The 26,195-nt window shown below is 31.1% G+C and overlaps 3 protein-coding genes across 3 annotated transcripts; 2 read left to right on the forward strand and 1 right to left on the reverse strand.

Annotated features, from left to right (window-relative positions):
* Nucleotides 1-5,380: 5,380 nt before the first annotated feature.
* On the forward strand, nt 5,381-9,013 carry LOC107009642. Its single transcript, XM_015208990.2, has 9 exons — nt 5,381-5,858; nt 5,950-6,137; nt 6,854-7,129; nt 7,219-7,277; nt 7,526-7,562; nt 7,649-7,720; nt 7,807-7,957; nt 8,041-8,199; nt 8,298-9,013. Exons 1-9 carry the CDS (start codon nt 5,670-5,672, stop codon nt 8,715-8,717), a joined length of 1,551 nt encoding a protein of 516 aa, XP_015064476.1. The 5' UTR covers nt 5,381-5,669; the 3' UTR covers nt 8,718-9,013.
* A 3,494-nt stretch (nt 9,014-12,507) lies between these two features.
* LOC107008658 lies at nt 12,508-17,712 on the forward strand. The gene is made up of 3 exons (XM_015207788.2): nt 12,508-12,928; nt 13,899-14,478; nt 16,637-17,712. The coding sequence occupies exons 2-3, from the start codon at nt 13,927-13,929 to the stop codon at nt 17,474-17,476; spliced, it is 1,392 nt and encodes a 463-aa protein (XP_015063274.1). The 5' UTR covers nt 12,508-12,928; nt 13,899-13,926; the 3' UTR covers nt 17,477-17,712.
* Nucleotides 17,713-20,175: 2,463 nt separating this feature from the next.
* On the reverse strand, nt 20,176-22,207 carry LOC107008958 (protein SHORT-ROOT). Its single transcript, XM_015208183.2, has one exon. It carries the CDS (start codon nt 21,951-21,953, stop codon nt 20,454-20,456), a length of 1,500 nt encoding a protein of 499 aa, XP_015063669.1. The 5' UTR covers nt 21,954-22,207; the 3' UTR covers nt 20,176-20,453.
* Nucleotides 22,208-26,195: the final 3,988 nt, after the last annotated feature.

Below are 26,195 nucleotides of genomic sequence, written 5' to 3' on the forward strand. Positions count from 1 at the left end.
AGGGAAAACTACATAAATGTGCCATAAAATCTAAAATAATTTTAAGTTCATACCCAAATTCAAAGTAATTTTTAAAATATTCATTCTCTCATAAATAATTAGAGTTCATAACCTCATTCATTAAAGGGTGATAATTTTCACTTAAGTGATACTAAATCGGTATCATATGTTGTACTCCTTCCGTCCGATATTGTTTGTCATGGTTTCTATTTTTACAGTCAAACTATAAAAATTTTGACTAACATTTTAAGAAACATTTTTCATCATATTAATGTGCAAAAAATTGTAATTTATAGTACTTTTCGTATAGTTTTAGAATATCTAATTTTTTGTTTAAAATATCGAATTAATGTGATCTAATTTACCTTTGAAAATTAGTCAAATTGACTTTCGATAAGCGCAACATGACAAACATTTCCGGACGGAGGGAGTATTAGCATCATTAAGGTTAATAATTTTGCTTAATTGATACTAAATCAGTATATATATATATATATATATACTATATTGATATCATTAAGGTTTTTATTTAGAAATTATTATTACTCAATGATACTATAAGACCATCTCCAATCCAATACCAAATTTTACACTAAATCATATATCTGGTGTAAAAATTGATGTCTTGATCCGCAAGCCACACCTATTTTCATATCAAATTTGGTGTGTGAATAGTGTTACACAAAACTTTGTGTAACACTATTCATCACACCATATAACTTTTTGAATATTATAATATTATTTCATTATACAACCTTTTAAATAACATTATATAAATTGAATGTTTTAATTAAATCTCTTGTATATTTAATTATTTTTTGTAATACTTTTGTAATATTAATATAGAATCTAAATAATTTTTTTCAATTATGTAATATTATTTCATTAATGATTTCACTTTTATTTGTATTATCCATTATTATGTATAATGTATAATATTTGCTAGCAATTTATATTATATAAAAATTTATGGTACAAAATATTTTTATATTAAACTATTATAAAAGGATATAATATGAGTTATATATGATAATTGTTTTAGAAAGAATTTGTTTTATAAAATACTAAGAAAATATTAATGAAACAAAAAATAATAATATAATAATGAAGAGAGAGATATATATTCTTATAGACAATGTATACTCATATAGTATCATTGACTAATGAGTAATTTATAAATAACAAACCTTAATGATACCAATTCAGTATATATATATATATATATATATATATATATACTGATTTAGTATCAATTCAGCGAAATCATCAACTTTTATGATATCAATATAGTTTATCTATACTATTTTAGTATCAAGTCATGGAATTATCATCATTAATGATATTAATACACTATATATGATACTGATTTAGTATTAGTTAAGCGAAATTACTAAATGGAGTATATAATGTAATTTTTTAATGAAATATAAGTGTAAAGAAGTATATATTTGTAATTATTTTACTTTTATGGGATATTTGCTTATTTTCCTCAAAAATATATCATCAATAGTAATAGTTAATTATCTTTTGGTATAATTATTCCATATGATATGAATTTTTTTTTCATATCGAGCATAAGTGTTTTTTTTCAAACTTTTAAAGTATGATATATTTTGCAATATATAAATTTATAAATCAAATTTGAAATTAAAATTCTACTAAACTAATATGTCATAGATAAACATAAATTTCAAATTACCATCCCTCCTCTAGTCCTCTCTTTCTTATGCACGCTGTAGCTATTTGAGAAAATAATTTTTTCCATCTTTATTAGGAAACATCTATAGAAAATATACTTGTTTTGCGTTTTATACGCACATTAATAAAGAGTACTAAATTTTTTATTGACATTAGTTAAGTGTTATCAAAATTAATATTGCTTAAGACTTTAGAAAAAATATACAAAAAAAATGCTACTTACCATTAAAAATATATATTTAACGATAATTAAAAATTAATTACTGCTAATAATTATTTTTGACTTAGTGAAACTTTAATGCTTATTGTTCTCTTGTCAATTAAATCAACATATAGATTTCAATTACTTTTAAATAGTTAATTAATTTATGTTTTCACATAATCAAAATGATAAATTGAGGTTTTTTTTTGTTGCATCATTGCAGGGTTCTTTTAAGGTGACAATTTCAACATAATTTTTTCCATATCAAAATTTAAATTTAAAATATTTGATTAAGGATAAAACATTTCTATTAATGCATCATAACCCATATCAATATAATAAATTGAGTTAATTAGACATACATAGCGAAAAGTATTCTGCTCGATGGATATTCTCTTATTATTAGAAAATAAAGAATTAACGACCGAATTTTTTTACAGCTCAACAAGAAAAGTTCGATGGTAATTCTATTCAATGAGAATCACCGATAGTTTCTTTGTAATGTCTCCACATTTAGCTTTCAAAGTGTCAAGTAAGTAGTTGGACACGTGGATGATGACTGTTTTTTCCGTTACCTTCAAATCCAAAAAATAATATAGGGGTGGATGGGGCCATAGGACACTTTTGCGAAAGACAAGTAAATCTATCTTTGTAATAGACTCATTTTTGTCGAGAAAAATGAACAGTTCTTAGACTATAATCGAAATTTCAGATATACGTTTTAGTTAAATTAAGGTTTTATTACCTTTTAAATTTATTTTTTGTAATTTTATATGTATATTTATGTGACATATTTTCTGACTCCACGCAATTAAGACGCGTCAGAGATATTCTGATACCACGTAAGCTAAAAAAGTAAACAAAATTATAAAATAAATAAATTTAAGAATTAATAAATTAATTTATTTAAGAGGTGTTTTTAAGATTTCATTTTTCCTTTTTGTTACTATAGTTTATCAAAATTTAATACTCCGATTCAATCAACTTCTATAAGTTCACCGAAAAAAAAGAGAAGGCTATTAATTAGTCATATAAACACGAAACCCAGAAACAATTGATGAATTTAAACAATACGTCACATATTTAATTTGTAGTTCTTACAATATATTTATACTACTAATTAGTTACACAACAAAAAAATAATGTTGGAAGTATATGTATGTCCGAATCTCTTTATTGATATTATCTATTATTGTATATGTACGTATTAGATAATGTCAAATGTGTATGATTATAATTATTTTGTTATATTGGAAAAAGCTAAGTAAATTATTTAAAAACATTGATAATTAATTACGATCTTCAATAATAGCCTAATGATAACATGTCTTCCTCCTCTAAAGTTTGACAACTTACCTCAAATATCCCAACCCTAATTTATTTTCCTTCTCAATAAAAGCCTATATTTGCGCAATATATATAACGGAAAAGGGCCTAAAATATCCTTAAAATATTGAAAATGGTACAAAATTACCCTCCATCCACCTATTGGTCCAAAATACCCTTTACACCCCCCTATTGGCTCCAAAATACCCTTGTCATCCACCTTTTGGTTCAAAATTGACCACTTATTTAACGGTTTTAAATTTAAACTATTTAAATATTTTTTTTAAATACGTGGCGCTAAACTATTTGTTATAATTTAACTTATTAGTATAATTTATAAATCAATCCACTACCCACTCATTATTAATTAAACCCTTCCAAATTAATAAATCCGTCACATTATTAATGCAACAACAGAAAAGCTACTGTCAATTGAGTGTTTTTAAAAAATTTGAGTTGAAAATATCTATAGAAGAAAATTATCATACATTTAAGTTTCTAAATAAAAATTACCGATAAACTTAAAAGTCTGACTATGTTCATATTAATTATTGTTACGTCTCAATTATGTGATGTTACTTCATAGGTAAATTTTTTTCAAAATAATATATTAATGGTTTTAAAACAAATCATAAATATTTATAAAATTATATTTTGAAAAAAATGCATGAATTAATTTGGGATGTATTACTTCTTTACCTTTAATCATAAATTTCTATTTCAATCTTGAAAGAGAATCCTATTGAAAGTGTCCTCCTAAATAAGCGGCTCAACCTAAATTTAATTGGGGCTTCGGTTCGGACTCGAATAATTTTGGATGTCATTTTCAGGAATCTATAATTACATCGTGTCTTAGTAGTTTTTATGATGATTTTGATATTATAATTAGATTATTAATTGGGTGTTGTTTAGTTAGTAATGCGTGAGTAGTGGGTTGGTTTATAAATTATATTAATAAATTAAATTATAACCAATAGTTGAACGTCAAGTATTTTAAAAAATATTTAAGGAGTTTAATTTTAAAAAAATTAAATAAGTGGTCAATTTTGAACCTAAAGGTGGATGACAATGGTATTTTTGAGCCAATAGGTAGATGAGAAAGGCATTTTGGAGCCAATAAGTAGATGGAGGGTAATTTTATACCATTTTTAATACTTTAAGGATATTTTAGGCCCTTTTCCGTATATATAATAAATATAATTACCTCCCAATTGTAAAAAGTCCTCCTATGGTAAGCCTTCCATATTGAAAGTTGGAAAATGGACGAACTTTTGACTTTGCACCGATTGAGTGTCAAAACATCCTACTAATTGACACTCAATTTTTTCAACAAAAGCAAAGGAAAAGCCTATAATTTGTGTTTGGGAGAACTTTTCTTTGTAAAAAATATTTATTTGTCTTCAAAGCACCTTTATTAATTAGGATATACTTCACAAAAACTTTCTTGGGAACAATAAAAAACATCCAAACACATCTCCGAAGTATTTTTCCTAAATATTTAAAGCCAAACAATTAATTTTTTTTCAAAAAAGTTGCACAAACGCGTGTCTGCATCGTAAAAAAAGATAAGGGTAATCTTTTACATTAAATCTAGTTCCTTCAAAATAAGATATACCAATCGTTCTAAAGACACAACTATAGTGGCTTATTTTAATCACGAAGTGAATATAAATTGTTATTGCAACAAAGTTCACGGTGCAACTATCACTATATCGTTGTTTTAATCGTCATATTATATTTTTCGATCGTTAATTTAATTAATTTTTAAAATTAAATTAAATTATATTAAATTAATATTTTTAAAATAAAATTTTAAATATTCAATAATAACATGAAAATAACATAAATTATAATTTTTTTTGATATCATATTTTAAAATATAGTAATTAAAATTCATAGTGAAATCATAAATAAAAAGTCTAGGGTGATTTCTTTTATTTTAAGAAAAAAAAACAGAAAGGATAAATGGAGAAAACAAAAGTAAAAAAAAATAAAAAATAGAAAGTGGTGGTGGAAAATACCTCCATAAAATATGGGGTGATGAGAGGAAAAAGAAAGCTTATATTGAAAGAAAGAAGAAGGGGTTCAAATTAACCCCAACTAAAAGATGGGTTAAAATAAAATTCCAATTTACGATCGGAAGCCCTTAAATATCGCATACTTTATAGGCCACTTAATTAATAATCTCCTTTCATTTGATTTCTCTGACTTGTTCACAAAATTCAGTCCTTTTGTAGTGAACAATAGAAATGGAGTCAATTATACTTACTAGAGAGAAGAATATTATTAATCCCAACACACAAGAATAACCAAAAGTTTCTTACTAGCCACAAGCTATCCTAACCTTAATGATCAAGTCAAGGAATGAATTTTTCTCTTCTTTTATACCACTTTTACTTTTTATGTTTTGCCTCAAAAATATTCAACATCATACTATATCATCATGCCAAAATTACATGGAGGGGTTCTTCTTCCTTTCATTCTTTTATTAATTTCCACTAATATAATTGCCCAGAAATCTCTTGTATTTGGCTTCATTGATCGTGATGAAATTTCAAAAAGACCTGATCCTCTCAGACATTTTAAGTCATATAATGGGAGTTATAATCTTGGTGACAAGCACTATTGGGCTGTAAGTTTTTTATTTTTTATGATGAGATTAAATTTTTTTAAAAAGGGGATTAGCTGCTGATTTGATTTTTTTTTCTTTCTTTGTTTATCAGTCTGCGGGTTTCACAGGCATACATGGATATGCAATTGCTGGGATTTGGTTGTTAGTTGGTTTGGGTTTTGGAAGTTACATGATTTTTAAGTATTTTCATGCCAATTCAAGTATTTCAATGATTGAACATTCGCCTTCTTATTATATTTTGATGTTCTCGCTGGTTGTTCTGTTTACAATTCTTGCCATGTAAGTGCTTTTGCTTGCTTAATTTTTGGCAACACTACTAGTTAAATGAACATGTGCTCTGTTCCTATAGGAAATACATTAAGCAATCATGTCATATCAATCAATAAATAAGTAAAAAGCATATTGAGTACAATCTCACAAAATAGTACTTTGGACATTCCCTTATTTTTACAAGGCATAATACATGAGTTAAGCGTCATGATAGTTAACTATGACCTTTAACTTCGCGCGTACACAAGTAGATATTTAAACTTATAAAAAATTGAAAAAATAGACACATTCATCCTACATGGCACCCGACATTGCAATTTTGCGTCCTACGTGGCATCCTACGTGTATTATGTCATGTAGAACACATGTGTTTACTTGTTTAATTTTATACAAGTTTAAGTATCTACTTGTGCACAATCAATGTTGGAGGACACAATTATCCGCTGAAAACCAAGTTAATGGTCATATTTATATTTATGGCTTTTCATAACAATAGTAAGTTTTCAAAGAGGATTATGATTCAGTACTCATAAACTAAAAAAGAATCTTAGCTCCGCCTCTAAATCAAACACATTTTATTGTCCCTATCTTATATTGATGAGGATTAGTGATCTATATATAGGAATAAAGCAATGGAGTACTACAATATTTGATATTTCGTTTATGCTAAGTTTTATAAGAAAAGACTGACTGATGTGTCTACCACTTTTTGTTTTGTTTGGAAGAGTTGCAAGCTGCGTTGCTTTGGCTGCAAACAATGGTTTTGAACATAGAGTAGAAAGGCTTCGCCGAACAATTTTTGATGCTGGTGGTGATACATGTCAATCCATCAGAAGGGTAGTAAAGGTTTTGCTAAGTATGCAAACTCTTTTAAGCCCTTATAATTTTCAGGCAGACCAGACGTTGAACATGACAACCCATAGGCTTCGAAGAGGATCTGTTACGATTCAACAGTTTATTGACAAAACCCAACACACAAGCAATGAAGCAATTCGAACTCTGTAAGTCACTGGGCTATGCCATTGTGTCAGTTCTTATGGTTAGTATCAAATTTTTATCCTCCTTGAAAATATGCTCGGTTTTGTTGCAGGTATGTTGCAAATATTGTCGTTGTCACTGTCAATTTAGTGCTTTTGATTAGTGCATTAGGTGAGATTCTGTCACACAATGAATCATTATCTTTTAGAAAGAAAACTAAAATGTATTTTCATGTGTATAAAACTAGAGATTTTGTGAAATTTGATAATCTTGTGTGAGTTATAAGCTATTACACGATTTCTACTTTTTCTAGCTGTTGTCTTGCTTTTGATTTTCATGTATAGTCAGTTCCTTCTAACGTATGTGTAAATCAATCATCAATGACATTGTTAGACTAATGGAATGCTGCTTTGGCTCAGTTTTACTCATTTGGCACTGGCCTCTTGGATTTATAATGTAAGTAAGATTTTGATACTTATGTTTGACATAGAATCTCTTTTATATTCTCAAATCCTAATTAAACAGCTCCTATTAACTACTAGAATAATCCTCTGCTGCTGGATTTTGACAACTCTGAGTTGGGTGCTGACTGGTTTTGATTTCTTCTTCCATACGTGAGCACAAATTCTTCTCTTCCTCTCAGTACTTAAGCTTAATTTTTCATTTTTATACGCCGTAACTTTAGCAAATGCTGATGCAGCTTTGCAGATGACACTTGCTCAGCTTTGAAGGACTTCCAACAGAATCCTCAGAACAATAGCTTGCAAATTATACTTCCCTGTGCGAATCCTGGAACTTCTGACAAAACGTTGGAGCAGATTGGCGCCACGGTTCATAATTTCATTACTCAGGTACTGTTATCTACAATATACAAGAAACAAGGATAGGAGCTTACATATATTCTTAGCATTATCTTTGTGTTTTCGATTTCCAGCTTAATTCTAAGCTGAGAGAGGTACAAGGATTAGGATTAAATGATATCGGGGAAAATAGCGTAGGAACAATTTGTGACCCCTTCTCTGGTGCACCTAATTACAGCTTCACACCTGATCTGTGCCCAAAGGATACTATCCCAATTGAAGATCTGAAATATGTAAGTTACAAGCTTTTTAACATACTGAACATATATAAGGATCTTTATGTCTCATGTCCAGTGTAAATTTGGATTTTTTTTTTAATGTTTGCCTGTAGGTTCTGTCAAAAGTCACATGTTATGAAGGAAATTCTTCAGGAAATTGCGCGGGTGAAGGAAGATTCATTCCACAGGCCTCATCTGTGATATTATTCGCTTATACTCAATCTATTCAAGACCTGATAGAAATATTCCCTGATTTGCTGAGCCTAAGTCAGTGCTCCAAAGTAAAACAAGCATTCGCCAACATTTTACAGTACCAGTGCAGGCCATTTAGACGTTCAGCACGAGTACTATGGTCATCTATGTTGTCACTCTCCATTCTCATGATACTTTTAGTACTAACATTGATAGTAAAAGCTCACCAAGAAACTGGAAGAAGCTTCGATACATGCTCCATTACTCCTAAAAAAGTCGAAACAATACCAAAAAACTTGCCAGATTGCAGTAATTCTGCAGGCAATGTACAGAATATGTAGATGGTTTGCATTTTTTTTTCTTTTTTTGTAGTTATAGATGGAAGTATACAGTATACCCATTCCCCTGAAGTCGTAAGACGCCAAAAAAATGGGGGTTTAAGTTATAGAAAATAGAAATAGAGAATTCTTACTAAACTTGTACTTGATATATTGTTCTTGTCATGTACACGACTTAATAACTGTGTACATATTTGACATGAACAGTGATTGATGGGTACTAGAGGCTAACTTTGGCCTTGTAAATTTGCTCAATTTGTGACACTATTCTAATTGGTTTTAACTTAGTCTTTCTGTTGGATTGGTCTGTTAGTATTGGTGGAATTTTAAAAGATACTACTATAATAAATTACTAATTAGGATTCTCGATGTTGCCTTGCTGGTGGAAATGAGAAAACACTTGGAAAAAAATTAACTCGCATAGTCACTCTAGGAATCTGCATGAATTAGATTACCTAATACATCCTCTGCCACACAATTTGAAACGTTGAAATCAATGTAAAATATTTAACAAAAATTAGAAATGATTTTTATAAAAACTGATATTTGAAATGTTGAAATCAATGTAAAAAATATTTATTATATAATAGATAATAAAAATAATTTTGATAGTGTAAAAAATATTTATGCAATTGTTGGATATTACTCCCTCCGCCCCTATTTACTCGTCCATGTTTCCTTTTTTAGTTGTTTCTATTTACTTGTCAATTTTGACAGATCAAGAAATGACAAATTTTTTTTCTATTATACTTTCATTTGAACTTCTTGAAAATTTCCAAGTTTTAATTTATTCTTTTTGAAACCATAATTAATAAGGATAAAATTGTAACTTACTTATGCTAATTATTGTTATCTTAATATGTGTGTTATTTATAAAGTGGACAACTAAATATATGTGTTATCCCTCCGTACCTATTTATTTGTCTATATTTCCTTTTATACTTGTCCCTATTTACTTGTCCATTTTAACAAATCAAGAAATGACAACAATTCTTTTCCTAATATGCCCTTATTTAATTCTAGAAAATTTCTAGTACTACTAAGTTGTAATGCATGTTTTTTGGAACCAAAAGATACATTTTTTATATTTGGGGAACTGCATAATCTTTTAAGTTAAGGATAAAATTGTAACTAAGCTATGATAATAATTGGTACCTTAATATGTGTGCCGCTTCTAAAGTGGACAACTAAATAGGGACAGAGGGAGTATTTCCCAAAACACATATGATGATTGATGACAAATATGTTGGTATATATACTATTAACCATAGAATAATTAGAGTAAAACTTACCCGCACTGGATGTATACACCAATCCAATACATGCATGTTTTTTACTTTATTAAATCACATAATAATAGAAATTGCATTAATTTGGTGTAAACACTCAATGCGGATAAATTTTTTTCGAATAATTATTTATTCAGTTTTATAAAAGTTTTAGTAGAACATTTATTCATTTATAGTGTCTGTTTCCTTATAATATAGCATGAAATTTAGTGTATAGTGTTTTGGCTTATTAACAAATGATTAAATCATCGATTCTTATAAGTGTAAAGCTTTCTTGTTCACAATCTAAGATGAAAATTAGACATATCATCTTTATAATTGTAGCACAAGATTATATATAATTTATCTTATTTATGGGAACACTATGGTTCCAAGTTCTTGTGCTAATGCATTTTGTATGTATTGAATGAGACCAAGTAGAGATAGTTTCTTTAGACTGACTGACAAAAACATATTCTCTAAGCTGTTAAATGTGCTTATATTCTTAATCATGACATAACCATTATGATCTGTATATATTGATTATTATTTTGATTTATTAAAAGATGAGACTAGGAGATGGGTAATATTCTGATAGATTGAATGGTAATAATATATATTGGTGAAATCATAAGTTAGTTGATTGAATTCATATCTTGATATTTTAGAGATTGACGATATGCCTTTTTGAGAAGTTTATAATTTTTTATTGTGTCAAACCTTGTAAATTGTTTTATGATCCAACACAAAAAATAAGTTAAATGTTTACTAAGAAATTTCAAAATATAATTGAAGGACTACAATTACAAATTTCTAGTAGAATAATTTGTAATTTATTCTTGTAATTAAATAATTTAAATTAATTATTTAAAATTAATTACAATATTAAAAAGCCTCATAATTAGTTTTGTGGTTCTTACGTATTTAACTAGAAATGAGAATACTAATTCTAGAGAAAAAAAAAGGGAAAAGAATGTGACTTTGTGATTCTTGAAAGTAACATGTATTTTTCTTCTCCTTGAATAGGAAAAAAAATTCTATAAGTATGATTTCTTCAAAGCTAAAGAAATATTAATTTTCTTATAATATTTGCCCATTAAAGTATCACGATTGAAGACTGCATATCTGTTATCTCACTTGTAGATTAGCTTGAGTATCAGTCTAATTTGTGGATTCACTCTTAAAAGTATATTTATGCTTTAAAATTTAATTTCAAAAATTTTATGTATTTTTATAAATATTTTAGCATAAATATATTATTTATTTACATTATTTATATAAGAATTTTAATATCTTTCCGTCGTGCAACGAGCAACCTCGTTGACCGTGGAAAGCCGGACAACTAATATTGGTTGGCTTGGCTGCCATTTCTTTATATGCTAAAGCAGGCACTTGAGCACAAATAATTGAAAAATGATTAAAGTTTACGCATAATATAATATTCACGTTCCTTGAAAATAAAGGATCACCACAAATAACCACAAATAAGATTTCAAATAAAATTATTTTAAAATCTTCAAACTTTTAATCGTAAATCTATTTTTGCTGGTGATATTAATGTTTGCCAACACAAAATTATGCTGTCTTACAAAAAGTGAATGCTTACTTTTTTATTTGTTCAGCTTAAAAACTTTAATAAATAATTTTGTATTTTATTTTGATAATATGTCAAATTAGAACCAAAAAAGTAAAAAATAAATGAGGGAGTAATGAAAGTGAAGGTAGATAAAAGATCTCAGGAAAACATTAATGAATTGAATGGCGTCTTAAATATTTTGGCCATCCGTCATCAGTTTTCCGTTGGCTATCTACTCAACCTTGATCATCTCAAACGGCCAACAAGCATGTCTTTAATAAGTAAATTTTACTTAAAAAAATTAAATATTTTATATTCAAATTCACATTAAATACTACTTTCTTCGTAATAATTCTACTTTCCTTTTTAATCTGTTTAAAAAAGAATGACCTCTTTTCTTTTTTCGCAATATTTTAACTTTAACTTTTTACGTGACATATTTAAGATCACAAGATTAAAGGACATTTTGATACATTTGACATAACTTTAATTTAGAACTACATGATTAAAAAGTTTTCTTTCTTTTTTTAAACTCCGTTTCAAGTTAAAATGCGTTTTTCTTTTTGAAACGAAGGAAGTAATTTTTTCATTCTTGTACTTCGATAAGTGTTGGCTGTTGCGATACAAGTCAAGTATACTTAATTATAAACAATAATGGAACAGTAATTGACTAGTTAATCCCCACCAGACAGCTAAGGACCGGTTTAATTAAGGGTAGACATTAATAATTTGTGTGAGAATTTGTTCAATTCTAATTAGATGTATATTTGATTTCTATTAGAATTTTTGAATTTATTCTAATTTTAACCCTTTTAACTTATGTCTGATATTATATTCTCTTAAAAAAAGCCTCTGAAATATTTCACAAATTCAAAATATTAATCAAGTTCAAATCATAAATATCTTATATTAGTTTGTAATTTATTTTCTATCCATTTAAAATCAGTTATTCAGAGAATTTTGTTCACTGTAACACTAGAAGAGAGTGAAAAGGAAGTACTGTAGAGAGAGAAAGAGAAAGAGAAGAAGATCGGAGAAGTAAGCAAAGATAGGTGGAATTTAGGGGGCCAAGGGAAGATCTTTGGTCTCAAGTTATCATCATTATTAACATTCCAAGATCCAATAAACAACTTATTCTATAACCTTTTTCTACTCATTAACCCTTATCTTCCCCTTCAATTTGGGTAGGTTGGGGCAAGATATTGCAGAAATTAAATACCCAAATTAACTTTTCAACAGCTAGTTAAGCAGCTGATCTTGAGGGGAACTTCATATGCGCAGAACTTGATGATTAGCTCAACTGACTGAGCAACTTCGATTGAAACATATGTCGAGAGATTTCGTTCAATCTTCAGTTAGGTTGTTTTCGGGTAAGCTTGTTTCCACCCACTTTTACCACAATTTGACTCTTATACTTCCCCTTTTTCTTCTTCCTTTATGAGAATTAAATTCTTTCAATTAACTGCCTTGCATATTTTGTCAAGACTTTGTGGGCTTTTTGCTGATTAAGGTTCACAAACGATGGATCTTGAGCTGGTCAATGCTGAAACTTTTGCTTTTATGTTAATTGATAGTCAAGATCATAGAGGATTGCAATTGCATCGTAACAGACAATTTGTGTAGATATTTTATGTTTTTCTTGTGATAAAGTTGTAATCTTTCGTTTGATATTGAGAAGCATATTGTAGCAGCAGTGATTGAAGTTGGAGTTTAAGCTGAGACTTATCTCAACTCTCACAAAAAAGGATAAAGAAGAAGATGCAAACCTTAAAACCTTCCAAACATTGTATGTGCGGTTTATACTTCAATAACTTTAGTTGGGGGATTGGCCTCTATTTTATAGAGGGCCTACCCATCACAAAGTTATAGGTGAAATGGGTCTCAACTCACCTATATGTAATTGGGATTAAGGTTTATGTTTTATTTAAAACTTGGACCATGCCGTATCGTTTCAAGATATAGTCAATGTAAAATTGAATTCTGACAATCTAATCAAATATTCTGTTATTAGCGATTAAGAAGTTGTGTATGCTCAATGATAAACATGTTCCATTTGTTTGTGTCTTTTGTTGTGTGCTCAAGAAATCTGCTAGAGTGATTTGATTGTGCATGTATGATATTGTCGGCAGTCAACTATGATGGAGTTATAAACTTCAGAAAACTTGATTTAGTCATTTCTCTGCTTGTTGATACAAGTTACACAGTTTCGTTTATTACAAAATATTTACCTTTACTGAGAGAGATGTGTGGGTACATTCAAACACAAGTACGTATTGTATATGCTCCACATGAACTGGCTATAGTTCTGAGTCTCCATTGGTTTGATTTTCTTTACTGCAGCATTACATTAAGATAAAAAGGGAACAAAATGAGGTTGAAGAACAAATCCAGGAATCCAACCACTATATGTTGCTATCCAGGACGCAGATGCTCATTTTCAGTTCTCTTATGGAGTATAGTCGGTTGCCTTGTTTTACTTAATCTATATTGCTTTATTTTCGAAAAGGATGCACCGCATGGGGGTGCACACTTACGTATTAACCAGCACCAACACTTCCGTGAGCTTGAAGAGGTTGAGGAGGATAATATACAGATGCCACCACCAAGGAAGCGATCCGCACGTGCTGTCAAACGGAAGCCTAAGCGGCCAACCACCTTGATCGAAGAATTTCTTGACGAGGCTTCGCAGCTAAGGCATGTCTTTTTTCCTGGTCAAAGAACTGCAATAGACCCTCGTAGGAGTTCTGGAAATGATACCTATTATTATTACCCTGGGAGAATGTGGTTGGATACTGAGGGAAACCCCATACAAGCTCATGGGGGAGGTATTTTACACGATCAGAGAACAAAAATGTATTATTGGTACGGTGAGTATAAAGATGGGCCAACATATCATGCTCACAAAAAAGGAGCAGCACGAGTAAGTCCTGGATTTCATACACTTTTATAGGTGAATAACTTGTATGTAATTGTTTTCTCTTTATTTAAATTGTTGTTCTGCGTCTTGTAACATAGAGAATTCTGTGCCCCTCCTCTCTTCTCTCCAAGTGTATATACAAGTGAATAGGTATTGGAGCAGGGTTGGAGGCACGCGTCCGGAATATTGTGTGATAAGAATGTCTCATGAAGGCTTAAAGGTAAGTTCTATAGAGTTGTGGTTAGACCTATATTGTTATTGGGGCAAAGTTAAGAACACACACCTTTAGAAGATAAAGGGTAGTAGAGATGAGGATGCTCAGATGGATATGTGGACATTTTAGGAGAGATAAGATTAGGAACGAAGTTATACAGGACAAGGTGTTGGAGTGGCTCCGTTGTGGACAAGATGACAAAAGCAAGACTAAGATGATTCGGGCATGTGATAGGAGATGCATGGATGCACCAGGAAGTGTGTGTCTGAGGTTGGCTATAACAGGTTTTAGGAGAGATAGAGATAGGACGAAAAAGAACTAGGGGGAGTTGATTAGACGGAACATGACACATCTTCAGCTTACTGAGGACATAACCCTAGATATGAAGGTATGGAAGTCAAGGATTAGATAGAAGGATAGCAGGTAGCTGAGTGTTATAGTACTTTATGCGGAAGAGGAAGGGGCTAGTCTCCTCTTCTCATGTTCTCCTTCTTTAGTAGTATTATTTAGTATTTGTGTATCTTATTCTTCAATTTGTATTACTATATACTTCTTCATTTGCTCTGTCTATCTTGCTATTTTTTTTGTTGTTATTTTCCTTCCAATCCTGCTTTCACTACATTTCTTTTGAGCCATCGGAAACAACTTCTCTACTCCACAAAGGTAGAGGTAAGATTTGTGTATATTCTACCCTCCCGAGACCCCACTCGTGAAAGTACAATGGGTATGTTGTTGTTTGATCATAGTGTACTCTTAATCAACACCTCTTTCCCTGTTTTGGATGAGTATCTCATTTGCCAACATGCAAGCCTCCTTTGGGTTCCGACTGGAATAAATGATACCAAAATGTTGTCTTTGAATTCTGGAACTTCTCTCATCAACTGGAATAATCTCATATTCCTTTTCATTCCATGTAGTCCAAAAATGGCATGGTAGCTAAAGTTTTCTAAGCATTTTCCTCTGGTTCTCAGTTTTCTCAATCCTTGCCCTTCAACTTCAGTTTCTAACTTTATCTTCAGTGTACCCGATCAAAATCCAATAAGGAGGACACTATCACCAAAGCTGTGAGGCTACTGTACATTGTAAAGTTAAATGATTAGCAACCTCCTGTTACTCTCCTTATACAGACTACACCAAATACCAATAATCGATTTCCTCTTTCTAACTTCTAAGTCTGTTTTGCAGTAAGAATTGTATCCACCATAACCATGTGAAGAAAGTCGCTTTCTTCCGCACATGTCCATATCCTCTTCCATCCTGTCTTATTGGCACCCTTGTTTGTGATAGACTTTGCTAATTGGATCTCACTGAAAATGTTCTGTAGAGGCCATGTTGACGCATTACATGACGATGCTCTTTTTTTTTTTTCGCTGTAAATATCTTCCTGTATTCTGTATCGAAAAAAAATACAAGAAAAAGATCTCAATGAAAATGTGTTGGTTCCTAGCCCCTTCCCTACCATTTATCCTACTCACCTTCTGCTATAGTGTAACTGAATTGTTTTCATTGGACACTTCCTCCCATTCCCTACCCCACAGTGACTTAACCAACCAATCAGCGGTCGATTACCAAATAAGCAATCTTAAGCAGTTTTGTAAGACTTTTGGACACTTGAGAAGCATTTGGAAATCATTTGAGCATGAGTGCCTCTTAAAGGGACATTTTGGTGTCAACCGTCTTAAATGAGTGACCTAATGAGGTGATCTCTTAGATATCAGGCTTGAGACAAACATTGGCACTGTATCATATGCATAGCGATAAATGAGCTGTTCTTTATATTTATGTATAGTTTATGAGACATTTCCTTGGTTCCTAGATTAATGATTACTCGTCCATTATCTAGATTGGTTTTGCTTTTTTGGCTATGAATGAGATTTATTCTTCATCTTGGAATTAGTTTTAGCTTTAATTTTTCGGCTTTTCATCCCTATTCTGTTGTTCTTTCAGGTTGATGTTATCGGTGTTGGTTGCTATTCATCCAAAGATTTGTGGACTTGGAAAAATGAAGGAATTGTTTTGGCAGCAGAAGAACATAATGAGACACATGATTTGTACAAATTAAATGTACTGGAGAGGCCAAAAGTAATTTACAATGAGAAGACAGGTAAATATGTAATGTGGATGCATATTGATGATACAAACTACACAAAAGCTTTGACTGGAGTAGCCATAAGCGACCTCCCCACTGGTCCATTTAATTATCTGTACAGTAAACGGCCCCACGGATATGAAAGCAGGGATATGACACTCTTCAAAGATGATGATGGTGTAGCATACCTCGTCTACTCCTCAGAGGACAACAGTGAGCTTCATATTGGTCCACTTAATGAAGAGTACATGGACGTGACCCAATCCATGAGAAGGATTCTTGTTGGACAACACAGGGAAGCCCCTGCTTTGTTCAAACATGAAGGAACCTATTACATGATCACATCAGGTTGCACTGGTTGGGCTCCGAACGAGGCCCTAGCTCATGCAGCTGAATCAATTATGGGGCCATGGGAGACCATTGGAAATCCGTGCATCGGTGGGAACAAAGTTTTTAGAGAAACAACTTTCTTTGCTCAGAGCACATTTGTGCTTCCTTTGCCTGAGCTACATGGTTCCTTTATTTTTATGGCAGATAGGTGGAATCCAGCTGACTTGAAGGATTCAAGGTATGTTTGGTTACCTTTAAGAGTGTCGGGGCCAGTAGACCATCCTCTTGAGTACAATTTTGCCTTCCCCTTATGGTCCAGAGTGTCCGTTTATTGGCATAAAAGATGGAGACTTCCTTATAGATGGTAGGAAATAAATTGAGTAGAGGAATCGGAAATCATATGTTTTTTCAACTTTTTGGGTTTTCTAATAATTTTTCCATAGTTGTGTTGTAGCATTCTTTTTCCTTCTTCACCATAAAGATTAGTTAGTACCATGCAGAATAACAGTAGCCTGTAAATTGTTTAGATCATGAACCGTAATAATGTAATTTTTGAGTTAGGATGTGTGTTCTCGAGTGAAAACAAGCTCGCCTTTCTCCTCCATTGACACTTATGTTTTGACAAACTCTACAGCTGGAAACTAACTATATCCCATGTTTTGGTTTGAGGTATTAGCTAATCCGACATCATTTGTTTACTATTTCACGTAGAATGTGCGATAAAATAATCATGAGATTAGCTAAACCATCAAACCAAAATGACATAAAGTTAATACCATCCCACCAACCAAACGACCCGGAGTGAACATTTTCAACGTCTCATTTTTCTTGTTTCTTTCATTTCGTTTTCCTTATGCTAAAACAGTTTAAGAATTGCATTTTAACCAAAACAAAACAATAAATAAAGAAATAGAACATAATCCTAATTAATTAGCACCTTTGTTTATCATTCTCCTTTGTATCGTCTCCAAGAAAATGGTGCCCTGTAAATCGGAGAAGACAAAATATATTTCTATGAATTTTAATTGATTGGATTTTTATTTGTGCAGTCGCTCTCTGTCGATTTAATTACTTATTAAATATCTATTTTTGGGTAATAAATCACTTTCAGATTGTGTAGCACTGCAATTACATAATAAAAGAAGATAATATAAAGACTTTTCTTCATCAGATACCTAATTAGACGCAACATTTTTCACACTTCTCTCTCTTTTTTTTTCTTTTTTTTTTAAAAATGTAATAAGTATTAGATAATTAAATTCCTTTCCTTTAACTGACAAGGATCTATAACCTTTTTTGGGCGGTCACCCACCTTTGCGCAAATGTATATTTTTTTAGGCTATCGGTTTATATTTTGTTTTTATATTATAAAAATGGCATAAAATAGTCACTTGAAAAATTATCCTTTTCCTATCGACATTTAACTCAAAGTCTTATGTTTTCTCCGTAATTATTCGACAATACAACCTTTTTTAGATAAAATATTAAATTATCATCTAACATTTATAATAATTTACAAAAATTTTGATTGTAATCTAATATTTTCTCGTAAAGATTTCTGATTTACTCAAAAAAGAACTATACAATAATCGAAATTGTTAGCAAATTAGAACAAATAGAAGGATCATTTACTTAATAATCGTCCCTAACAAAATCAACTTGCTATATTTTAATCATCACAATAAAGTCTTGATCGATTTTCGATCATCATAAAATATATAAAGTAGCAGGTCCCCTTTATGTAATAAAAGAGAATCAAATAAAAATCAAATCATAGACAAAACAGTAGCAAATGAGACCATGCTTTTGATAAATCAATATATAAAGAAAAAGCCCACCTAAATGAAGTTCTTAAGTTATTTTTTTTTTTAAAAAAAAGAAAAAGGTGAAAAAGGTGGAGGGGGCAGGTCTTATCAAAAGAAGTTCCCACCACTTGCCACTATAACTATTACTGAATGAATGTTTGTTTGTAGTTTGCTTTCTTTGTTTTAGTGGGCAAAACCCAAAAGTAGTCATCCACTTCAGAAGCCATAAGTTCATTTTACTTATGTGGAAGGAGGCCATCAAGTGGTCTTAAAAAGTATGGAGAAAAATATATATGAAAGAGACCATATCTATCTATACAGCGTGCAGGCCACTAATGTATAATTCTATTAATATATATATATAGTTTGTTTATATTTCTATTATATCACTAAAGACTAAACACCTTTTGTTAGATTCCCAAATTTAATGGCCGTCCTAAGATTCTATGGTCCCAAACAAAGATAACGACCCCTTTTTTCCCCCAACTGTAATCACTCAAAACTCCACCCTACTACTACTCTTCAAGTACCTCTATGATCATGTTCTTTTATTTGTCTTCTATTTTTTTTAAAAATAACGATAATATCCAGACTAGATTGTGGACATCACGATTATCTATCAAGTAGTCTTACAAGCACCTAAACATTCTCCTCTCACTTTATTGACTAGTTGCAACCGAAGTCTTCATTATTCCTTTACTTTAATTAAAGACCATCAAACATCTATGCTTATATCATCATTTGGAACCTATTACCTACTCCATCAAGACACAAATTTAGACCAAACACTTGACAAATTTCAAGTACTTTGAGAAGCTTTAATGTTTCAAGAAGATCATGTGTAAGTGATACATTGGCTATTTGTCCTGTTGTTCTCCTAGTTAACCATAAAGACAATAGAATCCAGATGGAGTACTCTTGAGCATTACTCTTTTAACACAATATTGGCATTTTGTCAATCATCCATGATATGACTAATGGATGTATTAGCAGGCAAGACATATTATTTGGCTAAACTGTTGGATGTATTAGCAAGAAAGACATAGTTTGGTTTGGATTATACTAACCAACTCCTCACAAAAGGGAGAATTATTATCACTTAATTAACGATAACCACCGCCATATAAATTATACACATATAATTAACTATTAGTGCAATTTAACCACAATTCAAATCATATAAACGATCCGTGTAAAAAATAGTCATTTGGTATCATAGATTACTTAATTGACTAAAAATAGTGCACATAACTTGAAAACAATTGGAAAAAAAAAACAAATTTTCTTTTCTTGAATACTGAAATTAATCCAATGTTAACAAAAGGTTAATCATCATATCCGATAGAATTAGTATGTTACTACTAATTAAAAACTCAAAAATTCTATTCATCATTTAAAATTTAAACCAAAATAAAAAAAAAATAAAGCCAAAGGTACCTTTCTTGATTCCATATCCACTCCAAACAAATCCACTAATTAAAGTGAGAGCAAATAGAGAGATGTCGATGGTGACTCACCACCAATTGGTCCTAATTTAATTTTAAGGCTTCCATGCACTGGCCCACACCACCGGCTGTTCCTTCCACGACAAGAATATTCCGGCGGAATCTCCGCCACACTGTCCCATCGACCACCCATCTTTATACCTTCTCAACAAAGCTCTAACATCATCACAAACTTCATCACTATATAAAACCGGACTGAACCCTCCTGCATGCATACGATGTGACCATTTTGCCCCCGTTTCTCGCCTCTCCATTGACTCTGATGGTGGGCATGCTAGTAAATCAACAATCGAACGTCCTGCTTGTCGCTCTAGCATCAAACGTTCGTTACTTGTTTTCGAAAAACTCTCGTCTAATGATTCAAAATAAACCCTAATCCATTTCAAACATTCTTGAAAACCATTAACAAAATCGAAACCATCAACACCCACATCAAGATCAGCTTCTTCTTCAACCATTGTAACAATCCTAGGTTGTAACCTCCTAAATAATGATATCAAATAATCCCTTCGATTGCCAGCTGGCGTAACCGAATGTAACGCACCAATACAATTAATTGCTAGCGCTTCCTCTTCTTTAATATCTAACGCACCAATATCCAACGCAGACAAATTTCCCACGTGGTGAATCACGTTGAATTTAAACGGTACGCCCATAAGCCTAGCAAATTTTTCCATTCTACTCCCAATCTCCTTCATTACTTTTTGCACCGACGCTGCACCTCCGCTAGCAGCTGCAACCACCGTCGTGAGGCGGAGATGCGGTGTTTCGTCGGTGCGGGTTGCTAGTGCTTCTAGTAAAGTAGGCCATTGAGTACAATAAGTGTTGCTAATATCAATTATATGCAACTTTGATTCACCTTCTAACGCTTCCATGATTGCACCATTGGATGCAACGTGACCAAAAGTTGTCCAAGGGCTAACTTCCTGAAATTTCAAAACTAATTTCCTCGTTGACTCGAACGAACATGTTTTATCCGAAGCGGATAATAAGGTGCGATAGCATCGTTCGCCAGAATCCGTCATACGGCTAAATAATGCTTGAAGAAAATAAGAAGCCAACTTTTGTTCGGTATCTCCATAGGGGGAGCTCAGCTCATTCAACATCCACATGAGCTGTTGGACACGTGTACTGTTCTTATCGGCTATGGCACGAGAAGTTTCTAGAAGAATGTCTGTGGCCCATTTTCCAGAAAATGAGGAAGCGAATTCGAGATTTAAATCACGAGCTGGGGAGAATTGATGATGATATTGAGATTGAGATTGTTGTGTTGGGGTACTGCTTGTAGTTGTGGGTGTGGAGATTTGTTGATATTGATTGTAATGAGGAGGAGGATAGTTGTTGTGTTTAGAAGAAGAAGAAGAGAAATCATCTTCATCCATGAAAAAGTTGAAGCATTCTTCGTCTTGATGATAACTGTATGTGTTGTTTTGTTTGTTAGAAGATCTAGAGCTGCTTGAAGTTCTGCTGGAGTTAAAAGAGTATTGATCAGATTGTTGTTGTTGAAGGCTAACTAATCTAAACAAAGTATCCATTTAACACTAAAAGGGTTACGTATCTCTCTTGCCACATCAAAGGATAAATGTACAAGACTAGTAGTAGTACCTTTAGTGATTTTGGTTCAAAGCATCAAGTGGAGTTGTTGGAGGAATTAAAAGCTTGACGCCTATTTACATAATAAAAGAAAGAGAGAACAACTAGTGGGCATAGAATAAAAAGATACTACTACTAATAAGTACTCCTCCCTCCCTACCTCCTATATCATATGGACATTTTTTTTTTTTGTTTAAATTTTTAATTGTAGAGGTAAAATGTGAAATAATTAATTAAGTTTATCTTGATTTAGCATATAAGACAAATATTTTACAATATGGGATTGAAATAGTAAAAATTAAATTTTTCTCTTTGCTTTTTCTTTTTTATATATTGAGGCACTTGATTAATATCGTTGATAAGAATGGAATAATAATAAGAATGAAATAGGGATTTGTTTGTGCTATACTTTAATTTTTCTAGTTAATCAAATGGAGTAAAAATAGTTCTTTTTTGTTTTTGCCGTTAAGAGATGGGAGATAATAGAAATTTGTCTGACAAAAGATATAGATAGTGGTATGTATAGAATTATAATAGTAATAGAAAAAAGTAGTCTATAAAAAGTGTATGAAGACCAAGAAATTAGTTGCTTTTTGATTATATATTTGATAGACATAGAAAAGAGGGAGTAGAAGTGAGTGGGAGCATGCAGATAGATGCAGGCGTGACAAATTTAATAAAATGAGTTTTGAGGGGAAAGAGAAAAAAAGAAAAAGAAAAGCTGCCGGCGTGCATCATCGTGATCATGATTCAACAATTTTATTAGTATCATTATTCATTATTCATTATCGAACCCACCACTACCCAAAACATTATTATTTCACATTCTTTTGCCTCCTAATCCATCTTCAAAGCCTGCCAAAACAACAGTCACCAATAAAATAAAATAAAGATGAAAATAAACCTATACAATATGCTACTAATATCACTTCAACTTTGAATACTACCTTTTATATGTCATATATCGAGTAAAATCGTCCGAATTTTGATTAACATCTTTTTGATATATTAATATGAGAAAGACTGTAACTTACATGTTACAAATTTTAAATTATATGAATTTTAATCAATATTATTTTAATTTGATTCGATTAAGCTTCGAAGTATTAAATCGAATGAACTAATATAAGAGTGAATGGAAGGTGTACTAACATTGGACAATTAACATAAATCCAGGGCATGCTCCTTCACTTTTCTCCCAGCCCCATGAACATATACGTACATCATCACCACTATATCTAGTTACTTACTAGGCCATGCATTTTCCTAGACAATATACTTCTGCCGCGCCTTCTTGTGACAATATAATGAAATCCATGGACATCAATATTTTCTCGACAGTCTACCTCTTTTAATCCATTTCACGAGTACTTAACTATTTTTCATGAAAAATATTTATTTTCGTACCAAACACGTGAAAAAGGAAAGTATATTGAGAAGCAGGCATTAAGCTCGTAAACTCAGTTAACACGAGTATTGCTTTTTCAAAAGAGAACTAGGGGCTTGTGCCCGTTCAAAAGACATACTCAGTTTAATCATCAAAAGCAAACTATTAAAAAAAACGTATAATATGATTGAATTAAATTGAAGCGAGAATTTAGTAACTCAGTTGATTGGCTACTGAACTTTTACTAGTAGTACATTTTATATTAATTGCATTAGTATCTAGCAACCCAAAATTGTCAATTCGTATTCTTGGCTCTATCCTACGTACAATTATTGGAAATTTTTCCTACATTTTGTACCTTTCTCTTAACAGAGAATCGTCAGTTGGTTTGCTATACGTACATTTATAGGTAAAAAAGAACAATTTGTATTGACATTCATGATTCTAGTCCATTTATATGATCAATTTGAATAAGGGCAAGATGGTCATTATATACACCAATTTTCTAAGATATGATAATTTTCTAAGATATGATATTCTCTTGGGAAACTCTCCCAAGAATTATTCTTCTTTAGTATTGGAAAATTATAAAATTTAAGTTGTCCCTAATATACACTCATCTTTTTTTAATCTTTTTTTTTTTCTTTCTGTTAGAATGTGTCAAACAGACAAATTGGTTTTACGCGTCGACGCTTAATTAATAAATACAATTATATTATATAAAATAAAGTTAAAAAACATCATCAGCAACATAATCCCCACATGATTTTTATAATGAAACTGGATATGATATGACAATGTTTTGTGTATAAATTAGATTGTCGTTGGATTAGTTTAAAAGGTGACTACGAAAGATTATTAAACAACTCTTTAATTCCACTTTGGAGGATAATCACAATTTAGTTCCTTAGTTTATTTTTTATTTCCTGTTTGGTTTAATAATCAACACAGTATATTTAATTTGTTTGCGTGTTTAATGGGTCAACTTTTCAACAGTACATAGACTCGGTTTCTAGTTTCTCTAACAATTTATATACCATGCTACGTAGTACATACTTAAAAGGAAAAAACTTACCCACACATGTGTTTATACTAAGTTAATGCAATATCTATTATTATGTGATTTAATAAAATATAATTATTATAAATTTAAACACATAACATACATATATTTGCTTGATATAAACATCCGATGCGATACTAAATCAATCCAGTATTTTCAAGATGTCATAAAAAGTACCAAATGAAAATGACTGATTAACAAGCTGCACATCTAGAAAAATGAAAAAAAATAAATCTAAATGTAAAGAAAATGTCGCTTTTATGAAGAAAAAAATTCAATACCTCATATGCATAAATAAGTAAAATTTTGATGATAAACCCCTTCTACACTTAATTCCCGCATCTGCATGAATGTACTGCCTAAATTATTCCTATAAACTCGAATAAAAGAACGAGGTGTTTAATCATATTTTATTGTAAAATTTAAAAAAAATAATATTAGAAAATTAATTAGAGTTGTGCGATGTAAGAAAGTACTATAGTTAAATATATTTTTTTGAAGTTCAATTTCGAAAAAAAAAATCATGATGAAAACGCTTCCCAGGTAGAGGTGTAATTTGTAATAGAGTGAATATAACGAACCCCACCAGTGGTTGACCAAAGAGACCTATTTTGTTTTGATGTAATCAAAATGAAGAGTCGTCAAGTCGAAACATTCTTGTCAAGTCTTGCAGTTTACATTAAATTATGAATACCGCTCAGCATGTAACTCCAAATTAGCCTGACAATTGTAAACGGTATAGTAGAGTCGGATGTACCCCCTCCGTTCAATAATAATTATATTTTTTCAAAATATTATATTTGTTATATTCAAAGAATGATACAATAAAATTATCATTTTATTTATAATTTCTTAAAAAGTGTGTTAAATTAATAATAGATAATTATTATTGGACAAAGAGAGTACACAGTGGGAGTACATGAAAAAGGAGAGAACGTAAACATACATACCAATCTGTTTTACACATCCCCAAAAAGGTAATTACTCCCCCCTCTCAATTTTTATCCTTTTTTAGTTACTCTCTATTTTTCTATATATAGTATTCACTTTTGAGATATTTCATTCGGATTCAGATGTTATAATCTTAATAAACTTTTTCATATTTAATTTGACATATTTCTTCAGCTGTGTACAAACATTTTAACCATTCCAACTCAGACATCCTAATCTTGTTGAAAACTAATAATGCCTTAAATACCAGGTTTTAGCCAAAAACAGAATTCAAACTCTTTTAACATACATCTAATCCATATAGTATGTATTGTACTTTTTACCCTGAGGTAAATTGTATAAAAGAATCCTTTATATCCATTGCTTTTAAGATCGTTTTTACTTTTCAATATTATATAGGAGAGATGGAAAGGAAATTACAAGATAGGAATCAAAATCATACCAATAAAGTTGAAAGTTCAAGTAATCAACCAACTAAACTAAACTACTAGAATCCTCTTTTGCGGAGTTGTTCTTTTCTTCCTTCACTTTTTCTGACTAAAAAAATATTTTCAAGGAGGGAAAGGTGATAAATATAATGTTTGAAGTGGAGACTTAGCTTTTATAATGAAGTAGTCAAAGAGTAGAATGGAGTCATGAGTAGGAGCCCAAGGGACAAGGGGATCAGCTTTTTGTTCTGTTTAAGTTGGAGTCCCACCACTGACTCCCATTAGGAAATGCTTTGTGTGCATCAGCAGTCAGCTGCAGATTCCTAAAAGAAGAACCTCTCATTATTAAGTCCCT

The sequence above is a fragment of the Solanum pennellii genome, chromosome 2, assembly GCF_001406875.1.
Source record: "Solanum pennellii chromosome 2, SPENNV200".
NCBI classification, from domain to species: Eukaryota; Viridiplantae; Streptophyta; class Magnoliopsida; order Solanales; family Solanaceae; genus Solanum; species Solanum pennellii.

Excerpts from the sequence above, each read along its gene's own strand:
- LOC107008658 (XM_015207788.2), top strand. The coding sequence starts at position 13,927 with ATGAGGTTGAAGAACAAATCCAGGAATCCAACCACTATATGTTGCTAT. Across the intron at positions 14,479-16,636 it reads ACAAAAAAGGAGCAGCACGA|GTTGATGTTATCGGTGTTGG; the intron begins GTAAGTCCTGGA and ends TTGTTCTTTCAG.
- LOC107008958 (XM_015208183.2), bottom strand. The coding sequence starts at position 21,953 with ATGGATACTTTGTTTAGATTAGTTAGCCTTCAACAACAACAATCTGAT.
- LOC107009642 (XM_015208990.2), top strand. The coding sequence starts at position 5,670 with ATGCCAAAATTACATGGAGGGGTTCTTCTTCCTTTCATTCTTTTATTA. Across the intron at positions 5,859-5,949 it reads GTGACAAGCACTATTGGGCT|TCTGCGGGTTTCACAGGCAT; the intron begins GTAAGTTTTTTA and ends TTTGTTTATCAG. Across the intron at positions 7,958-8,040 it reads TTCATAATTTCATTACTCAG|CTTAATTCTAAGCTGAGAGA; the intron begins GTACTGTTATCT and ends TTCGATTTCCAG.